The sequence below is a fragment of the Candoia aspera genome, chromosome 3, assembly GCF_035149785.1.
Source record: "Candoia aspera isolate rCanAsp1 chromosome 3, rCanAsp1.hap2, whole genome shotgun sequence".
Taxonomy (NCBI): Eukaryota; Metazoa; Chordata; class Lepidosauria; order Squamata; family Boidae; genus Candoia; species Candoia aspera.
In genome coordinates, this window is record NC_086155.1 from 54,340,172 (window position 1) to 54,359,931 (window position 19,760).

The 19,760-nt window shown below is 40.2% G+C and overlaps 1 protein-coding gene across 1 annotated transcript in view; it reads left to right on the forward strand.

The window, feature by feature from the left end:
* Positions 1–11,227, forward strand: part of SLC6A17 (solute carrier family 6 member 17) — a 33,590-nt gene extending 22,363 nt beyond the window's left edge. The window contains exons 5-12 of the mRNA XM_063297736.1: positions 247–428; positions 1,233–1,343; positions 3,771–4,012; positions 4,353–4,545; positions 7,130–7,322; positions 8,634–8,793; positions 9,053–9,215; positions 10,051–11,227. Of these exons, the coding sequence (XP_063153806.1) occupies positions 247–428; positions 1,233–1,343; positions 3,771–4,012; positions 4,353–4,545; positions 7,130–7,322; positions 8,634–8,793; positions 9,053–9,215; positions 10,051–10,419 (1,613 nt within the window). The 3' untranslated portion in view covers positions 10,420–11,227. The remainder of the gene's footprint in view (positions 1–246; positions 429–1,232; positions 1,344–3,770; positions 4,013–4,352; positions 4,546–7,129; positions 7,323–8,633; positions 8,794–9,052; positions 9,216–10,050) is intronic.
* The last annotated feature ends 8,533 nt before the right edge of the window (positions 11,228–19,760 follow it).

Here is a 19,760-nt window from a genome sequence, read left to right on the forward strand (position 1 = left end):
CTTTTATAGCGAGTATAAATCACCCCATTTATTTAACCTTTAATTTTGGATAGCAACATTCTCCCCACCTCCATTTCTAAAAAAGATCTTAGGCATCTTTCCTGATGGGTCCTAGGCACCAGTTCTCTTCAGCCACTAAATAAATAAATTCTATCTCACTTAGCTACAACTTAGGCATGTCACTGTAAAATGCCAAACCAAAGGTTTGTAGATCATGTACTCAACCCAAGTTCTTATCCTCTGCAGCTGTGGAACCAGAATGTGACAAAAGCTCTGCAACTACTTTCTTCTGGTATCGTGATGCCCTGGACATTTCCAACTCCATTTCAGAGAGTGGTGGGCTTAATTGGAGAATGACCTTATGTCTGCTGGTAGCTTGGAGCATTGTGGGCTTGGCTATGATCAAAGGAATCCAATCCTCAGGAAAGGTAAATGCCATGGATGTTTCATAGGATGAAACAGAGAAGAACAGGACTTCTGCAACTGATTTATACCCTTCTTTTAAGACCATAATTTATCAGTCACTACTACACACCCAGAGCATTCAAATGAAGGGAAACATGCAGATTTTGTCTACCCAGTTGCCAAATACAGGTATGTCTGTTCCATGTTCCATGGCCCTGTGCTTTTAGTAGGCATCTAAAAGGCAAGCATCTGAGCAGCCCATGGCAACAATGGGTTGTATTCGGCAGTGTCCAGCTCTTTCAGGGACCAACCACTCTGATTACATGACTTGATTTAAAGTACTAGAGGTCTTGAACAAATGTATTATAACATGAATGAATGAACAAATTTATCGTAACATAATCTTTTGTGGACTATTACCTACTTCACCAATCTAGGGACCTTATACATTTATTTGTATTTAAAATGCCACAAGACTCCGTAACTCTTATTGCAAGAGAGGCTCACAAGCTTGATTTCTGGTGAATGTATAACATGCCCATGCTGCTTTTTTGGCAACAGTATGGAAGTGGTTTGCCATCATCTTCTGAGATGTTTTTCAGTTTCTCAGTTTAGTGGACTGCTATTCTGGAAATTATAGCTCTGTTTCCAGGGAAAGGCTAGGGTGTCTAGCAGATAACTTTCCTAATCTCATCAAATTGCAGTTCCCAATATTTTTACAGAAAAATACGTCCCATTAGAAAACTGATGGGCCTCGGTGCCTATTGGTGCTACTGCTGATTTACGTCACATCCTCTCCCTCCATCCCTCCCTCCCTCCCTCCCTAGGTGATGTATTTCAGCTCTCTCTTTCCGTATGTGGTGTTGATCTGCTTCCTGGTCCGGGGCTTGCTTCTGAGAGGGGCAGTAGATGGGATTCTGCATATGCTCACTCCTAAGGTAAATTTTTTTTAAAAAAAATTAAAAATTCCTTTGAATCTTTGTTGACTCCTGGAGACTGCTTGGACTAGTCTCAGCAGTTTCTCGGCAAGATTTCAGAAGTGGTTTGCCACTGCCTCCTCCCTAGGGCTGAGAGTAAGGGACTGGTCCAAGGTCACCCAGCTGGCTTTGTGCCTAAGGCAGGACTAGAACTCACAGTCTCCCGATTTCTAGCCTGATGCCTTAACCACCACACCAAGCTGGCTCTCTAAGACCATTATACCTGCCATTCAATCTAACACATTTAGCCTAGACAGGAGAGATGCTCACAGGATATTTGTATGTGTGTAGAGATAATCAGTTGCAAATTTTACTTATTAATTACATTTAAATCCCATATTTCCTCCAAGAAGGTTGGGGGGATTCTTAAGATATTCCACTATATATCTCTACATTCACCCTGTGAGGTAGATGAGGCTGAAAGAGAAAGGCCTTCAGAAGCTCACTAGTGTACTAAAAGATTAAGGGAGCTTTTCTCTCTCTAGTCTTAGCTGTGCTTTAAGGCATTCTTTTCCCAATTTGGTACGTGTCAGATATGTAGGAATAATAATATAGTTGTTGGATATTATCGCTGAATGTTAGATCTTCCTTATGGAAATTTCTGCAGCACTAGGAGAGTTTTTTATACTGCTTGGGAATGCTATTCCATTTCAAAAAGGTGCTTTGGAATGCCTGGGTATCAGACCCTCTGATCGAAAGGTTCACAGAACCCCTTATCGGAGCATCTTCCATTGGTCTCCATCAGTGGTAACAGACTTTGTGTCGCCAGATGGGAGGGGGTGCCAGATTGGAGTGTGAACTGCATTGTTATGGCTAGAGATTTATGGCATTAGCACCCTAAGGCCATGGAAGGGAGATACATCAGAGAAGCCACCTGGATTGGGAAGTGGGGTGACATACTCTAGTGGGAAGAGGGGCAGAGGGTAATTTAGTGAATGTAGTTTTAAATGTAAGTTTGAGCGGGAATTGGGCATTCACAGTTTTCTTCTTGTATTGTTCATTTCGCTTCATTAAAACAGTGGAAAGAGCCTGGCCTCACGACTGTCATTGAATGAATGCTTGAATGTGCCAGTGCTTACACTGGGTCTGTCAAGGAAGATCACATCTGCAACTCCCTAAAGCAGACATCTTCCTTCTCTGGGACTGTGTGGTAGCTGTGGAAGGCAGCTGCATGGCCTTAGGAAAGGTCACTAACTCTCTATGTTTGCACCTCTGAGTAGAATTTTGGAATTGAGGCACCTTTAGGGAATTGAGTCTGAAGCTTGGTCCTCCTAAATTATCTTAACTTATTCACTACAGTACCTTTGTGTAACCTTTATTTTTAGTTTAGTTGTGAATCTGGTCTGCTGACAACTTTATTTTACAATTTGTAATTTGATGGCTATTTATAGCTAAATAGTGTTCCAATGAAGGGACGCGGTGGCGCTGCGGGTTAAACCGCTGAGCTGCCGATCGGAAGGTCGGCGGTTTGAAACCGCGCGGCGGGGTGAGCTCCCGTTGCTCGTCCCAGCTCCTGCACACCAAGCAGTTCGAAAACATGCAAATGTGAGTAGATTAATTGGTACCGCTTCGGCGGGAAGGTAACGGCGTTCCGTGAGTCATGCCGGCCACATGACCACGGACGGGTCCTTAGGGACAACGCCGGCTCCAAGGCTTAGAAACGGAGATGAGCACCGCCCCCTAGAGTCGGACACGACTGGACTTTATGTGGCGCTGCGGGTTAAACCGCTGAGCTGCCGATCGGAAGGTCGGCGGTTTGAAACCGCGCGGCGGGGTGAGCTCCCGTTGCTCGTCCCAGCTCCTGCACACCAAGCAGTTCGAAAACATGCAAATGTGAGTAGATTAATTGGTACCGCTTCGGCGGGAAGGTAACGGCGTTCCGTTACCACGGACGGGTCCTTAGGGACAACGCCGGCTCCAAGGCTTAGAAACGGAGATGAGCACCGCCCCCTAGAGTCGGACACGACTGGACTTTATGTCAAGGGAAACCTTTACCTTTACTAGTGTTCCAATGAGTCACAATAAAACACTGGTAAAATGGCAAAGTTGTCATTCATCAAATAAAAATGCATCATATAAAAACAATGTACATTTTATTACTATAAGCTGCCCAGAGAATATAATTTATTAGGCAACATTAATATATAAACACCCCAAACAAATAATTGCTTGATTTTGATGGATCTTAAAAATGCCCAGCATTCTTTGGATTTGCCCATTGTCATCCATAATTCCATTGGCAGAGGAGAAAGTGACCGGACTCTTGCCAGCATATACACAAAGTATACATACAATCTTGCTCTTTGTTTTTAAGTTGTGCCAGGTGTTTCCCTGCTGACCAACAAAGATGCAGGGATGACTTGGCCTTTCTCTCTCTTTTTTTTGCAGCTTGATAAAATGTTGGATCTCCAAGTATGGCGAGAAGCTGCCACTCAGGTCTTCTTTGCCCTTGGACTGGGTTTTGGTGGAGTTATTGCTTTTTCCAGTTATAACAAGCAGGACAACAACTGCCACTTTGATGCAGCCCTTGTCTCCTTCATTAATTTTTTCACTTCCATCTTGGCCACACTGGTTGTTTTTGCTGTGCTGGGCTTCAAAGCCAATGTCATGAATGAGAAGTGTGTGATTGAGTAAGTACCACCTTCCTTCTCTCTCCAGGTGGTTTGGGTAGGGAACTCTAGCACTAACATTCTGGGAAGCTGTCATTTCTTAAGTGCAACTTTATTCTGCTTTGAAATTTCAATAATCTATCATTCTCCTCCAACTGGGTTGGTATCTGGAGTTTACAGCAAAATGGAGAAGATAGCTTTTCATCATACAGTTTCTGAAGAAAATACTATGGAGCAATAAAAGTTATTCTTCTACATCAGCTGCAAAAAAACAATGGCTTATTTTTCAGAGAGAAGGTGGCTTTCATTGTATGTTTAAACCCCAGGGAATGTCTCTGTAACAACCTTTTTTCTGTTGTAGGAATGCTGAAAAGATCCTCGGTTATCTGAACACAGATATCCTCAGCCATGCTCTCATACCACCCCAAGTAAACTTCTCCCATCTCACAGCCAAGGATTACACTGAAATGTATGCTGTGATAAAGACAGTGAAGAAGGATCAATTCGAGAAGCTGGGACTGGATCCCTGCCTGCTGGAAGATGAGCTTAACAAGGTATGTTTAAAGCCTGGCATTTTGGTCTGAAAATGATGGGTCTCAGCAGAGTCATCTTAATTCATTTGAAAACAAAGAGACAATCTACATGCCCAGGAAAAAGGAAACATTATAGTTCTTGAGAAGCAATATCACTTCTGGAATGAAGAAGGGGATGACATGTTCAAATATCAGCCCAAATGTCGAAGTCCCTTCTGAATATAAGTATCAGTCCATGAAGCTTAGCAGCAAAAAGAGTGGAATGGATCACCAGTATCTAGCGATGATGAGAATTCACTAAAGTAGGAACAAGTAGCATATGAGTTTTCCAAATATTAAAACCAAATATTTTTTTAAAAAATTAAACAATATATATAAACTGACTGTAGATATTGGCTTGATTTGTAAATAATGATAAGCTCTAATGTGGTTTGTTTTTGACATGGTCATCCCAAGAAAAAAAACCATGATGTAATTTTAGCAATAAGCTGCAATATGAAACCATGATTTATTGATTTACAAATTCTAAAATCCAGGCTTGTTTAAAACTCATCTAATTCCAGAATCCTAGTTTATTCATATTTTGGTTTAGTGGTCCACCTATTTTATTCTAAGTGTTTGGAGAAGAATTGGAGAAAACTGCCCCTCCCCCCCAAACATGACTACATTGTTCCACTGCACAACTGGAGTCTGATTTACATTGAACACAAAGGCATGAAGTTGTTCACTTATTTTTAGCCTAGCATTATGTGAGAATCAAGCTGTCATGGCTTGTTCAACAAGTGTTTTAAAAAAAAAAAAATCTGACTTAGAGTTTTGTGTGAATTTATTTAAGGTTAAGAACTTTGTTGATTAAATTAAATAAAAAATAAGATCCTGTAAAATAAACCTCTTCCAGGAAAGAAAACATAGTTGCTGGATTCAGTTTATCGTGGCTTTGAACTTCAGAATGCCTATTTTAATGGAGTGAAAAGTACACAGTCCATAGAATGATTTTCTGCAATTACTAAGGGATTTAAAGGAAATAAAATCAGGTACCGATGATACATAAATCTGTGCCATTGGATGACCTTACCTAGTGGCCTCATGTAGATGTTAAATAGGAGTAGAGAAAGTAGAACCTGTGGCACCCCACATACTAAGGATTTAGGGCTAGATTTTCCCCCGCTGCCCAATACTGACTAGAACTGACCCCAGAAGAAGGAAAAAAACCACTGCAACATCTTACTTCCCACTCCTAGCCCCCTAAGTTGGCCTAGAAGTTTACCATGGTCAACGGTATAGAAGGCTGCTGAGAGACTGAGGGCTAGGATAGATGCACCCCCACCATCCCAGTCTCTCCACAGTTCATCAACAAGTGCAACCAGTGGTGTCTCAGTACTATATCCAGGTCTGACCCTAACTGAAAGTGATCCAGATAATCTGCTTCCTCCAGGGCTCTCTGAAGCTGCAGTCTAACCACAGGTTCATTTCCTTGGGGCCATCTGCTCAAACTCATTCCAGATAACTGAGTAGGGTCAACTCAACTGGACCTGATCTGAGAAACTTTATCTGACAGATGTCTAGAATATTCCTCACAGTGGCCTTTCATTCCAAGCAGTGACTAAGGTCTCAGATGTTTAGGATCCAGAGGCATCTTTGTAAAGAAAGATATAAGAGGGTTATATTTTGAAATAGGCTGTCTTCCTATAAAATTCTTTTAATCAAAAGGTTTAAAATAAAGTCAGGTGGGGCAAGAAAACTGGGAGATGCCAAAGAAAATGTCTATCATTTTCACAGGTGCTCTTGAAGACTGTTGCTCGGCTACTGTATATAGCAAAGCAGGGACCAATCATCTTGCTCCTGTATCATAGAGACATCATGTATAGATCCAGAAGAATGGTTCAGACAGCTTTTGTTGTTGTGTTGTTAATGTAATTTATTGTAGCAGAATTATAACTCCAGATGCCTCAGCCCACAATTACAGTATGTCACTGGTTTTTGCGTTGCGAGGTTTCTGAAACCTGTTGCCCAGTTACCAAGCATTTCAAGCATGCCGAATGGCAACATACATGATAAGAAAATGCCTTTGGGTATTAAATCTGATGTGAAAGAAAGTTCATTAATTTTTTCACTGTGCAGTAGTTTTTCCTAATGTGTTGGCTGTAATTCCGGCATTTATTTAAGGGGTGGGTGGGTTTCCTTTCTCCATAGCCATTGAAAAAAGAGGACTGGGGACTATGGAGCATGAACAAATAAATGTGTTTGGGTCATATGAAGTTACTGATGTTGGGAAAACCTGAGGAATAAATACTCATCCCATCATATCTATGATATACATGCAGTATAAAGCCAGAGTTGATCTTCTCTCCTCCAGAGCATGTATATATAGAAAGCAGTAGATGCTTGTGCAATCCTCAGTACATGCATGTTTTCTCCTCTACTTATCCACAAAGGAAATTCCCCTCATTTGGGCCAGAGGCCAATATGTGATTGGCTGTTTGGCTCTGAGAGCCTGTCGTTTTACAGATAGAAACCCATTGACAAGAATACATGCACATCTGCTTTTATAATGCTCTTTCTGTCATCAAGAATAACACAAGCATCTTCTTTTGGCTGTATACAGTCAGTGCAGGGAACTGGCCTCGCATTCATAGCTTTCACAGAAGCAATGACACACTTCCCAGCTTCTCCCTTCTGGTCAGTGATGTTCTTCCTGATGCTGATAAACCTGGGTTTGGGGAGCATGATTGGGACCATGGCTGGCATCACCACACCCATCATTGACATGTTCAAAGTGCGCAAAGAAGCATTAACAGGTAAGGTCCTGCTCAGGGAAATGCAGAGTCTCGTGGAGAAACGCTGCAGGGCGAGTAATGGGGCAGTTGTAAAACCCATGCCTTCAAGAGATCTAGTGGAGGCTGACCACTCTGCGCCCTATAAGCCACAGGTATCCTTTCTCTTCCCCCAGCACCCTAATTCAGAACCTTAACCAACGTTACCACCAATGCTGTAACTTGAAAGAGAAAGGGATCTCTTTTTCCTTTTAGCATCTGGGAAGTTACTCTTAGGATAATGAGGAAATAGCTGATGTTATTTGGAAACACATGGACCAAGGATTGGTTCATCAGAATAGCTTGTGGTGGTGAGATCTGGGCTGCATTTGGAAAGTGGTTTTGTGACTCTTCATCATTTTCTGTGCATTTTTACTTGGAAGAAAATCTTCCTGGTTTCAGTGAAATGTACTGTGATAAAAGGATGCATGTAACTGCAGCCCAAATGTAGCATATGAATGGGACACTTCTCCACGTGCCAAACCTGACCTTGATTCACCCAATCTGCACATTCGTAGCCTGAGGCATCCCTACTCTGTGAGTGCCATGAACTGTGCCATCTTTGCTGATACACTAAGTAAAATTAAAGGGGTATCTATGCAATACAACATACCATTAAGTCAAGCTTCTTCCAGACTTATTTATAGCAAAATTTGTTTCACCTTTCTCTTTTGAGGGAGATGGGCGGTGACAAAATTTGAAGTATAAATACATAAATAAAAATATAAGTTATATTTACCATGATATTTTGCAGCACAGGCTTCTGCATGTTTACTTGGAAGCAATTCCTATAGATATAATCCCCATTTCCTGCAATGGATATTTACTGTCAGGGAAGCATGCATACAGAAACCATGTTTTTAAACACAGGAAGACTAAATGCCATGTTTCTGTTCTGCCTTCAATTGGCCTCCCTATAGGGATGAAGAGGGGCTGTTTAACATAAGAGGATAATTCTTACATAGAAGTGACATACATGTAAGAAGGTCAGCTGGATCCCATATTTGGTTTGTCACACTCATTTGCCTGTTTTACCACTGAATGCACATGCCAATTCTACCATGCCTACACATATCAAAATAGAAGTGCATTCATTTATTCCGCAGTATGAACTATATCCATGATTTGTGAACTTCTATTTAGGACATTTTGTTTTTCTGCTATCTTTTTTTAGGCAGCACTGATGTTATATCCATAGAACAAGCTTAGCAAAATGTGCTAACTAGACAAACATAACAGCCCTTGCATCCAAAAGAAACATTATGTGTACTGACAACTGTCATCTGCTCCTTACAGTTGGCTGTTGCATTTTTGCTTTCCTCGTGGGTCTGATCTTTGTGCAACGCTCAGGCAACTATTTCGTCACCATGTTTGATGATTACTCTGCAACGCTGCCACTCACTCTTGTGGTAATCCTGGAGAACATTACTGTGGCTTGGATTTACGGTACCAAGAAGTAAGAGTTCTTTCAAAAGGAATCAGTAGAACTGATATTCTCAATTTTTTTTCTTCCTCCTTTTAATACTTTGCTTCTAAAACCACTTTTTTATATAATAGGCATATTTGATCATGAAATCCTCAGATTTCTCAATTCTTCTTTAGATTTCTAGTGCCAGCAAAGATTCTTCATTGAGTTTCTCCATCCAATATGAAATAAAAGACGGTATCTGGCCTTCATGCTTCACCTGCTTGCTCTCTTCCTTCTCCCTTTCTAGATTCATGCAAGAATTAACAGAAATGCTGGGTTTCCGACCTTCCTGCTTCTACTTTTATGCATGGAAGTACATTTCACCCATCTGCATGGCTGGCCTGATGACAGCCAGTATCATTCAGCTAGCAGTCAATCCACCAGGTTATAGTGCCTGGATAAGAGAAGAGGTGAGTCTGCCTAAGAGGCACCCCAACATTTTCAAATCCATCAGCATGCAACTGATCCATGTTATTTGCATATGCTGTTGCATATCAATTGATCATAAACTGCACGACAATATATAATAAAGCCACAGAATCCTCACTGCAGATGAATTTATGTAAATACTGGATCAGGGCCCATATACATTAAGCCAAAGAGGAACTCTTGTTCTCATAGTCAGTAGTATACTGATTGTAACTTTAGAACTCCAAAGAACTGACTTTTTCCTCCTGCTTCATTTAATCCTTCAAGACGCCATCATTTTTACATGTCAGTTGCATATGCTTTGAAATAAAGTAATCCAGAATTATGTTCTGATAGGGCAGTATGGGGAATCTGACTTTGAAAAATCATTTAAGCATTTATTCCTTTTGCAGGAAATTCCTGTATTTAGGGAGGTGGCGAAAACAGCCTTTTTTTCACTTTTGAAACAGAAGGTCCTCAGTGGTCAACAGTATGGAAGGATTATATGGATATCAGCAATGGAATAGTATTTTTATATTGTTAGAGTTGTAAGCTGCCTAGAGTCTAGTTACGAGGAAGCAGACCAATTGCTGACACAGAAAAGGAAGAGATTACCTATATGAAATGAAGAGAAAGAAAGGGGAATTGTTTTCTGGTAGCAGTTTTATTCATATAAACATTTCCCTTTCAAAGTACGCTCCTTCTCTAAAAGGTGAAGGATGAGGAATGGTTTTGTGCTTGCCTTGGTTCCAAAGCAATCTTAAGCTAATTGGATTCAGAGATGGTATGTATAATGCCATGAATATAAGCCAAATCACTTTTTCCTTTTATTTCCAGGCCACAGAGAAATTTCTCTATTACCCCAGATGGGCAATGAGCTTACTTGTGTCTCTGATCGTCTTGGCTACCCTTCCTCTGCCTGTGGTCTTTGTCCTGCGCCAGTTCCACCTGGTGTCAGATGGTTCTAATGCTCTGTCTGTCACATACAAAAAGGGGCATATGATGAAGGACATATCCAACTTAGAAGACAATGATGAGACCCGTTTCATCTTGAGCAAAGTTCCCAGTGAAACCCCTTCCCCAATGCCTGCACATCGCTCTTACCTGGGCCCTGGGAGCACATCCCCAATGGAAATGAGCAGTATTGCCAATGGACGCTATAGCAGTGGGTACCTCATGGCCACCACTCCTGAATCTGAACTGTGACCATCAACCAGCAGCCTCCCCCACTTCCCAGGTGAAAGAGAAGAGGTCCTGGAGAAGGAAAGCTGTGCTTTAGAAAACCTCCCCATCACGCATAGCAATCAATGGTAGATTGTATCAAGTATAAAAGGTGAGAAGGGAAGGTTTCCTTCTGGTGCTCTTCAGAGGAACTACCAGAATGTTCTTCAGTGAGTAATAGTAGTCAGAAGACACTGCAATAAATCTTATGGGCAAAAGGGAAATTTTAGCCAACTGGTATTGAAAAACACCGATAACCTTTTTTCAAGAAATCTAAGGTTGGGAGAGGGAGACAGAATAAGGAAACAGCCAAAACAAAACCAAGAAGCAGCTGGTTCCCTGACTCTCTCTCTCCATCCCTTACTTTTACTTGGGAGAAGAGACTTTTGTCTCATTTGCTGAATAACTACCACTATTCATAGCACAAGAAAAATTAATTACCTGATACAGATTTACCAGCACACTTCTGGTTTTACTCTTCGACAGTATCCAAATTGCACAGCCTCAGTGAAGAGTTCTTACAACTCTAAACTAAGATACATTCCATGTAGACAGCACAGTAGAATGCTTGCCATTGCATTATGTGAGATCGATGATGGTCTTGCTGAAGATGGATCAAAAACTGTAAGGACCTGAAGGGTGTTTTGTTTCAGTGAAGCTGGCCATGGTATGCATGCTTCTGAGACTCACAGTGTTCCTCTATCACAGATTCAGGTTTGTGCCATGTGTGTCAGTTAGAATCAACACTTACAGTAGCTGTATCAGTGTAGTTTTCTAGAATTCATGATGTCATTCCTGACATTATTTACAGAACTCTAAATTTTGACATTAAACATTTTATGAAATACAGCACATAGTAAGAACTGTTCCAGTAGCAGTTCTTTTCTACACTAGAGATGGAGAGAATCAGTAGCTGCCCAAGCTGTTGTTGGCTTTCGTCAGCACCAGCCAGGAAGGCTAATGATAAGTGATGCTGGGAACTGTAGTGCAACAGCTGAAGGGCTTCAGGTTCTCTACTCCTGCTGTATGGGCACACTGAATACATGGAAGGACCTTCCTACATTATAATTTGGGAAGGAATGACAAGCACATTAAAAACACTGATAGCACATCTTCTTTCAACATAGCACATGTGAGTTGTATCCTTCAGGTAGCATTAGTGTGGTGGGACTATCAAACTTTCTAAACAATGTTCTGTATTTTGTACCTAAGATAATTTAAACATTTCCTTCAGACTGTACCTCTGTTCTCTTTAACTGAAGTGGGGAAGATAAATGCACATGTATCACAGTATCGAATATTGCATATAACTGGTAACATTACTAAAGTCTAGTGACAGACTTCTTGCCTCCCACTTAGTCACATTCAGTTGGTGACTCAAACATGCAGTGTCAATTTTCAAAACCAATTTTAAAACCTCCTCCTCCTCCTCCAAAATTGTACAATTTACCTGTGAGACTTTAAACATTATAAGTCCTTACAAAGTTGTTCAGATAAATCATACAATTAATGAACGTTTTAAAAGGCTTCCCCTCCCCTTTTCACTTCCTCCTTTTTTAGTTTTGATATTTGAGTATTACGCTGCTTGCAACCTGTGGACTGGAGCACTACCTAGTTTGGTTTTTTTTAAGTAGTAAATAATGCATATGCAAAGGAATATTCTGCAGCTATAAATCATCTGCAGAAGATGCTTTAAGAGTTCATGTGCAGAGAGTAGGCTGGGTAGTTTAAAGTGCCTAGATCTTGTCTAGATGTATGCAATGCTACAAAAGCTTTATACAAGCCACTTTAAATGGGGTTTACTGGGATTGCCTCTCTATGACCAGCTGTTTGCTAGTTTCTGAGACTAATTTTATGCACAGCCCCCTGGGAGTAAACAACCAAAAATAAAAAGATAAGAAAAGCTCATGCTCTGAGCATTGTTGAGAACCTGGATCAACTGGAATATTAATTCCCAATAATACCTTTAAAGTTGTGGCTCCCTAGGGCATTATGGAAAGTTAAAAAGCTCATTAGTCAGTGCGTAGTACTTACGATATTCTCGGAGCATTGCTGCCCGCCACCATCAGCTAAGTCCAAGAAACCCACTGATTTTTACCCTGTGAATATACAACACAGCGTAACTTACAAAGCCTTTTCCAGGTGATGAAATAGAGGTATAGGGTTTGAATCTGTGTTCAATATAAATCAGCAACTAAACAAAAGCCAAAGCCGAGTGCCCTAACTCCACCTCACTCTATTCATTTGGCTTCCAGGCAGCAATGTGGCTGGAATGAATTAGCCCATCGTCTGGTGAACCTGTATATCACAGTGCATTAAACTGGTGTCAGGGATCCCAATTATCCAGGATATATTCGTTATGCAATAGTGAAAAATGACTAGTTTATTCCCAAAGAGGCAATGAAGTATATCAGTGGGAAGATATCAAGACGATGGTGAAGAATGTCCTACTTTCCCAAATCCAGAGACTGTCCATTTTTAGAATAAGAGCCTTTCTAGAATGTTTCCTGATTATTTGGTTTGCTGGTAGCACTGCGTTTAGGGAGGTCACAACATTTTTACCCAATTCAGCAAGGCCATGGATTCTCTTTTTGTTCTTGGGGTTCTGGTTTGGCTTCAGACTATCCAGGTAACCTAGAGAATTATGCATAGTTATTCTTTGATTTCTCCCTTTTCTCATGCTAGGTTATTTAAGTAAGCCTATTGCCTACAATATATTACAATCTAAATAGACAGTAGAGGTAGCTAATTTATCTGTTCATATTTCAGTCACCTTCTGGCCTTTTTCACTCTAATCAGAATGTTATCACATTACTGTACAAGTTACTTTGTGATTCCTAAAAAAAGAAAAGCCATTTTCTGCTATAATGCTACATGTTTCCCAGTCAGGAATAAATCTTTTGGATGAGTCAATATTACTCCACTGGAATCAGTTAAATTGAATGACTGCTATTGGAAATCTGGCCCAGCTGCTACAAATAACAGGATTATGGATTTGGAAGAGACTCATAAATGGGCAGTTCATGCCTTTCAGATATGGTGAGCATCAAGTCTCATCAATGCTCAATATTGGTCATTCTGGCTAGGGCTGATGGGAATTGGAGTTCACAGTATCTGAAGGATCACAGTCTTTCTGATGTAGGAAATCTAGTGCCTCAGCACCTGCAGTTATCTGCTATGAAGTCTCTCTTAAGAATCTTTAATAAGAGAGAGTCCACCACCCGCCAGGTCATGCACTGTTCCCAACCAAATGGCTTGTTCTGTCAATGGGTCTTTTCTAATACTTAATCTTCCTCCTTTTCATCCTCCTTTTTAAAATCTACCTGTTCATTTAGATCCTACACATAGAACAGGAAAATGCACATTTGCTGCATCATCTACATGTCAACCCCTCAAATATCTGAAGTTGTTGTAGTCTTTTGATCATTTCTTTGAATAAGCCACTTGATCAAAAAAGCAAATGGGTGCCAGTGTATGGCATTGTTTTTCCATTTCCAACTACAGGGCTGGCCAATGTACTCCAGCACCACTTCATTTTTTTCTCCAGTCACTTATGCAGATATATTACAACAAGTAACACAATACAAATCAAAGAGTATACAGAAGCACTTACAATCATTCTTAATATTATAGGAACACTCCACCCACTGTAAAAGCAGAAGACTTCAGGGCTCCTGCAGGTATTGCCTGGTTCATGCTAACATTTCCCTATATAGTTCTGTATTCTAGAACATGAAAAGTTGAAGGAAGATAATAGAAAACCTTAATCCAAAGCAGTTAAGGATCAGGAGGAGGAGAATTATGGTAGCTTGTAAATCATGATGTTTTTCATGATATTACACGTTTATTTGGTGATTGTGACTATTGTATAGTGGATGTTAAAAAGGCATTTTTGTTACTTCAGCCTTAACTAATTTTTACACATGACCATGTGCTACAGGGCTGTGCATGCTTTGAAAATTATTTGGAAAAAGTGCCTTGAATCCAGCAGAAGCCCTGTACCTCTATGATATTTCTTAAAATAGCCCCAGCTTTTTCAGGCTCCCAGATAAGTTTAAGGAGCAGCATCTTTCTTCAGGTTCACACAGAAGGCTGAAAAAAGCTGGGCTGCTTTAAGAAATAATAGTACCACACTTGCCTGATTTAGAGCACTTGTATCACAACTTTTTCAAAGCATGCACAGCTCTATAGCACACTAGAAATAAGTCCTATACTGTATATTTCAGTGAAGCTTATTTTCAGACCACTAAGAAAACCACGATTGACTTGAGAAAGGCCAATTAAGAAGATAGAAAAATTGTCACTGTTGGAATCAATTAATTAGAAGCAGTGCCGCAGTTAAAGGGGGTTCAGAGTGGACCCGCTCCTGCACATTATCTTTTGTGATGACTACTGTTTTAGAAAACTACTGAGGGTATTAGCTAGTTATGATCTGAAGGACAATCAAGAGTGGGCTTGTAGGTTTCATTAAGCCTTCTTGACGTTTCCTCCTTATACTATAAACACTGACAGCTCTAGGACAAAGGTTCTTTTCAGAGTAGTGTTACAATTATTGGTTTCAGCAGATTTTTGTTTCCTGCACTTTGATTCCTTTTTCTACTGACCTCTCTGTATATTCTTGATGTAAGACTGTAAGCAGAGATCACCTGAGCTTGGGATATGAGCAAGTAAACAGACTGTTTCCTTTTTTATAAAGAGTGTAAGCCGTATGGTTTTAGGTGAAGGAGATGCCACTTGATTTATGATGGTCATGAAAAAGGAATGGGTCGGGTATGAAAAAACAACAACAAAACTCTGCCAGAAGGTTCCTTCTCTTTTTTATTTAATCTTTTGGTAGCTTTTTTTTTCCATCAAGGAAAAAAAGAGAATTTAACTGAGCCCAGTCCATATTGTCTGGAGATTATGCAAAATGCAGGAAGGCAATCACTGAAGAAGTTCAGTACTGAATATACTGTTTCCCCTTCCTGGTCATGCAGTTCTCTCCCGAAGACCTCTTGTTTCGCATGGAAAGGGATTGTCAGGGTTTCCCAAAATTCTTGATCTGCTCTGTGCACTTTGGGACATGGTGTTTGAAGTTCCATTGGACAGACCAGAGCTAATTTCATGTAATCTCCCTCTACTGGATTCTCAAGTAGAAGCCAGGCTAGGGACTATGCTTCTACAATGGACCCATAGCATTTCCTTCCCTCTTTTTGTGGTGTATGATCAGTGGCAGCGAGAAGACAAAGAAACATATATTGTTTGTTTGTACATAAAAATATATATAAAGAGAAAAGAAAATAATCTATAGATTCTATTTCTATTGTATATTTATTCTGTAAATGTTGGTGTAAATTCTGTTAAATGAGAAACATATTCCAAAGTGATCAGTGAACTATTTTCATTCTCAGTGCTGTACAGATATATTTTATTGTACATTTGATATATTTATAATTTTTTAGTGTCTGATTAGTGACCACATCCTGCTGAGCTGCCCATGGGATGGGAGGGAGGGGGTGGAGCACAGAGGGGCACTCCTGTCATTATTTCTGTGAAAATATGTAACAGTATTACATTGTGGCATTTTGCTAAGCAGTAGAACTGGGATGTAATGGGATTAAGTGTTAGATGCCTTGAGCAATTGATCCACTGAGTCTCTCTATGTTAGGACTCATATCTGTTATTGTGTTTATCTTTGTTCTACTAGAGTTAGTTTTCTTCCTATAATATAATCACTTTCAAGGCCATTCTGTTGCTTTTGTTATGGATATTCTATGTCTGTGGACCTGGACCAAGGTAAAATGTCCGGCTTATTTTGACCGAAATATTACTGAGGTTCTACGTTAATTTGCGGCCTATGTTCAGCTATACTGCCAAAAGAATGAGCCCAAAATATGGTCATGTACGGTATGCTATGCTGTTAAACTAAAACAGAAATGGATGATAGCAGATGGGGAGCTTTAAAACATCATCGTCTGTCAGTGTAGAATAATGTAGGGCCTGTTGCTTAATAGATGTAGGATCATATACACCCAATCTTTGTAAAACGAATAGCCAACAGGAGTTGATAATAAATATGCTATATTTCTGTTCACTTGATTGAATCAGCCTTTCCAACTTGGTGCCTTCTGGATTTATCAGAGTTCAATTGCTGTAATGCCCAACCAACATTATCAAAGCTGGGAATTATGGCAAGTGAAATTTAACCTAAGTAGAGGGCCCCAGGTAGGAAAGGCAGGCTATTCTGTTCCATTTACCACTGGGCTACCGCTTAGCTAAAACCTTATCTACCCACCTGGGATAGGCTAAATTTCTTATAGCACAAACTACAGCTTTCGGAAATACAAGTATCTAGAAGAGAAATGCAATATGTAGCCTATCTGGAACATGTCTGATAATATTTGTGTTTCTTTCTAAACAATGAGCCCAGCTATCTAAGAAAATACTTTTAGCTCTAATACTTTTATATGATTCTGTATGCTTCCAGAAGAAGTGGTGGGAAACTTTAAGAAGATTGAAATGGCAGGCAACTTTGTCTAGGCTCTCCATAAAATTCCAGGAATGAAGCAAGATCTTTGCAGCTTAAAAGCCTTTTCTGAAACAATATGCTATACAGTACATTTGCTATGTCTTGGTCCAAAATCAAGTTCCTTGGAGCAGCCATATAAGTATTGTCTTAGAGACAAGTGGTGGCCTCTAGATTTTTGGGGCTTCCACTTTCATCAGCTTTTCCAGCATAGGCAATGGCATTGGGATGATGCAGTTCTCAATCTGGAAGCATAAGGTTGCATGAACTGTCCTTATGGTTAAGGTAAAAATGGATCTTGTAACCATTCCTGGCTCACTTATGACATCATAAATTGATCTTAACTTTCTGCCACCATGAGTTGATCTTGCTACATGAATGAGTCAATGCCTCCCAAGTTATACCTCACTCTAGATCCTAAAAAAGCCTTCTAAAGTGAGCAATGAATGAGGATATGATGAACCCCAGTATGGTGGTATGTGGCTAGATTTATCATTGTAAGTTGAAATGGAATTATTGTGAATGAAATAAGGAGGAGTGGCAATATTATCTAATTTTATACAAAGATAGACATGCTTAGTTACCATATATGACCATGGGATGGCAGCAGTAGAAATGGAAAAAACTTTCTTGCCATCTACTAGCCATCCAAATTTTGCCACTCACATATGGTAGTTGTCATGAGTAAGGATGGGAGCCCCCTGCTCGCCATCCTTACTCATGACATCAGTCCTAAGTGTGCATCAGATTATTCTGTAAAACAACAACATAGGGGGTTTATTTTATAGTAAAGTCAGCAACACTGAACATTAATTGCAGCCTCTTGAAATTAGCTCAGCCATCCTCCTGGTAGTACCCTTCAGATGAGTTGTGACTACAACTTCTAGAATCTGTAAACCACCACACTGAAAGCTGAGTTAGTTTAAGATGGTTAGCATTTTCAGATCCAAATGCTACCAATTTAAAATTTCAACAGCAGAATTGAAGATGGCACTCATCAGTTCTACAGTAACTCTGTTCTGGATGTTCTTTACTTATACCAGCTGATCATCTGTGCTTTGCCTCAACTTTCTATTAGTCTGGTCAACCTCATTAACTATAATCTTGACATTAAGCACCACTTTCAGATTAGGTTACCTGTACTATGTCCTGCAGTTTTTAAAAAAATCTAACAAGCAAAATAATAATACAGCAGGAGGTCAAATAGCTGAACCTAAGTTCTTAATGCATAATCTTCCCACACACCTCAGGTTGCTTTAAGAAGGATATTTTTCACCTGTCAAATTTTACTAGATATTCTTTTTATAGTACTGAATGTTAGGCTTTTAAAGTACCATTGGGTCCTATAGACAGCTACAAGTGGTGCCTAGCATAAGCCTGGAGTACTATTTAACTCTGTATGGAATGATTTTTTGGCTCCCGCCAAGGAATTTCCTTCAACACACTCTAGTCCATAGCCCTGTGTATTGATCATAGAGAGTTAGTGTATTAGTCATAGAGAATTAACAAAAAAACATTTTTTTAAAAAAAGGAAGTCTCACATATGATGTCCTCTTCATCTAGAAACAGAAAATGCAATATTTTTGAAACTGCTGCCAGAAGGAACTTTATTTCCCTGAATCCACTGCTGTCATTCAAAAACCTATTTGGGACAGAACAAATATCCATTGATTTTAAAGTAAGATTTTAAATGATATATTAGTCTATCTCATGGAAAAAGAGTCAGTATGAGGATAGTGTACATTTAAGTCTATCTTGCAGTGCTGGATCAGATGGTTCGCAGACTTGCATCTTGAATCCATGTAGAGAAGGCTGTGGATGAAATGAGGATGCTGAACTTAAGGAGGGAGCCTACTTAGTTTTCTGAATGGTTAGAATCGCTTGCATTGAAAAATCTAGAAAGCACATGACTGATGAAATTTGATGGGCATGGGGGTGAGTGGGAAGCACAATTTGTAGTGACTTATCTCGTATACAGTGTAGCCAGTGTAACTACTACCCCAAGCATCCTGTGTCAGCAGGAGAATTCTGTTGTATGGGAGAAATACTGTAACAACCCATAGCAGCCTGCAATTAAAAGAGTTTCTTCTTTACCCTGCATTGTCTTCTGGGCTTTTTTTGGTCCCTTGTTTCAAAAGGCTTAGGAGCAGTATTCACAGGATCTTGATAAAGGGCTATAGTCTGGAGTTCCATGATGGTTTCAGTGGTGTGCTTTAAATAGTGCTACTTCTATCCAAGTTATCAATTAAACTGTTACCCACTCATCAATCCAATCTCAGGAAGCCCATCATTTGCCTCCAAATTATACCATCCACTTTGGCCTATTAAGAATGTTCCTGAGTCTTTCAAAGATAAGCTTGAAGAAGCCTTTCCCATCCAGCTGTCCTTCCAGAATTACCAGCTGTGGACCCAGTGCCTGGGAACTGTGGAGGGCATTGGGTTGTAGAAGTTTGCCTTACGGGCCTCTATGTTCTGGTAGAGAACCATTCTGCCCTCCCACATCAGAGAGAAGATACTATGCATTCAGCCTCCTTCGTAAGTGGCATCTGGGATGAGTAGCTCCAGCTTCTGTAGCTGGTAAGCATAAGAGGCTGGCAAAGGACCCTACCAGTGGGTGGATGACAACACTCTGCCAAAACCTTGATAGTCCCAATGGGCCTACTTCTGGTCCCCTCTGGACAGTGTTTCTCAACCTTAGCCATTTTAAGATGGGGGGACTTCAACCAGCAGAATTCTGGGAGTTGAAGTCCACCCATCTTAAAATGGCCAAGGTTGAGAAACACTGCCTTTGGATGTTGTACAACTATCTTTTAAGTATTGC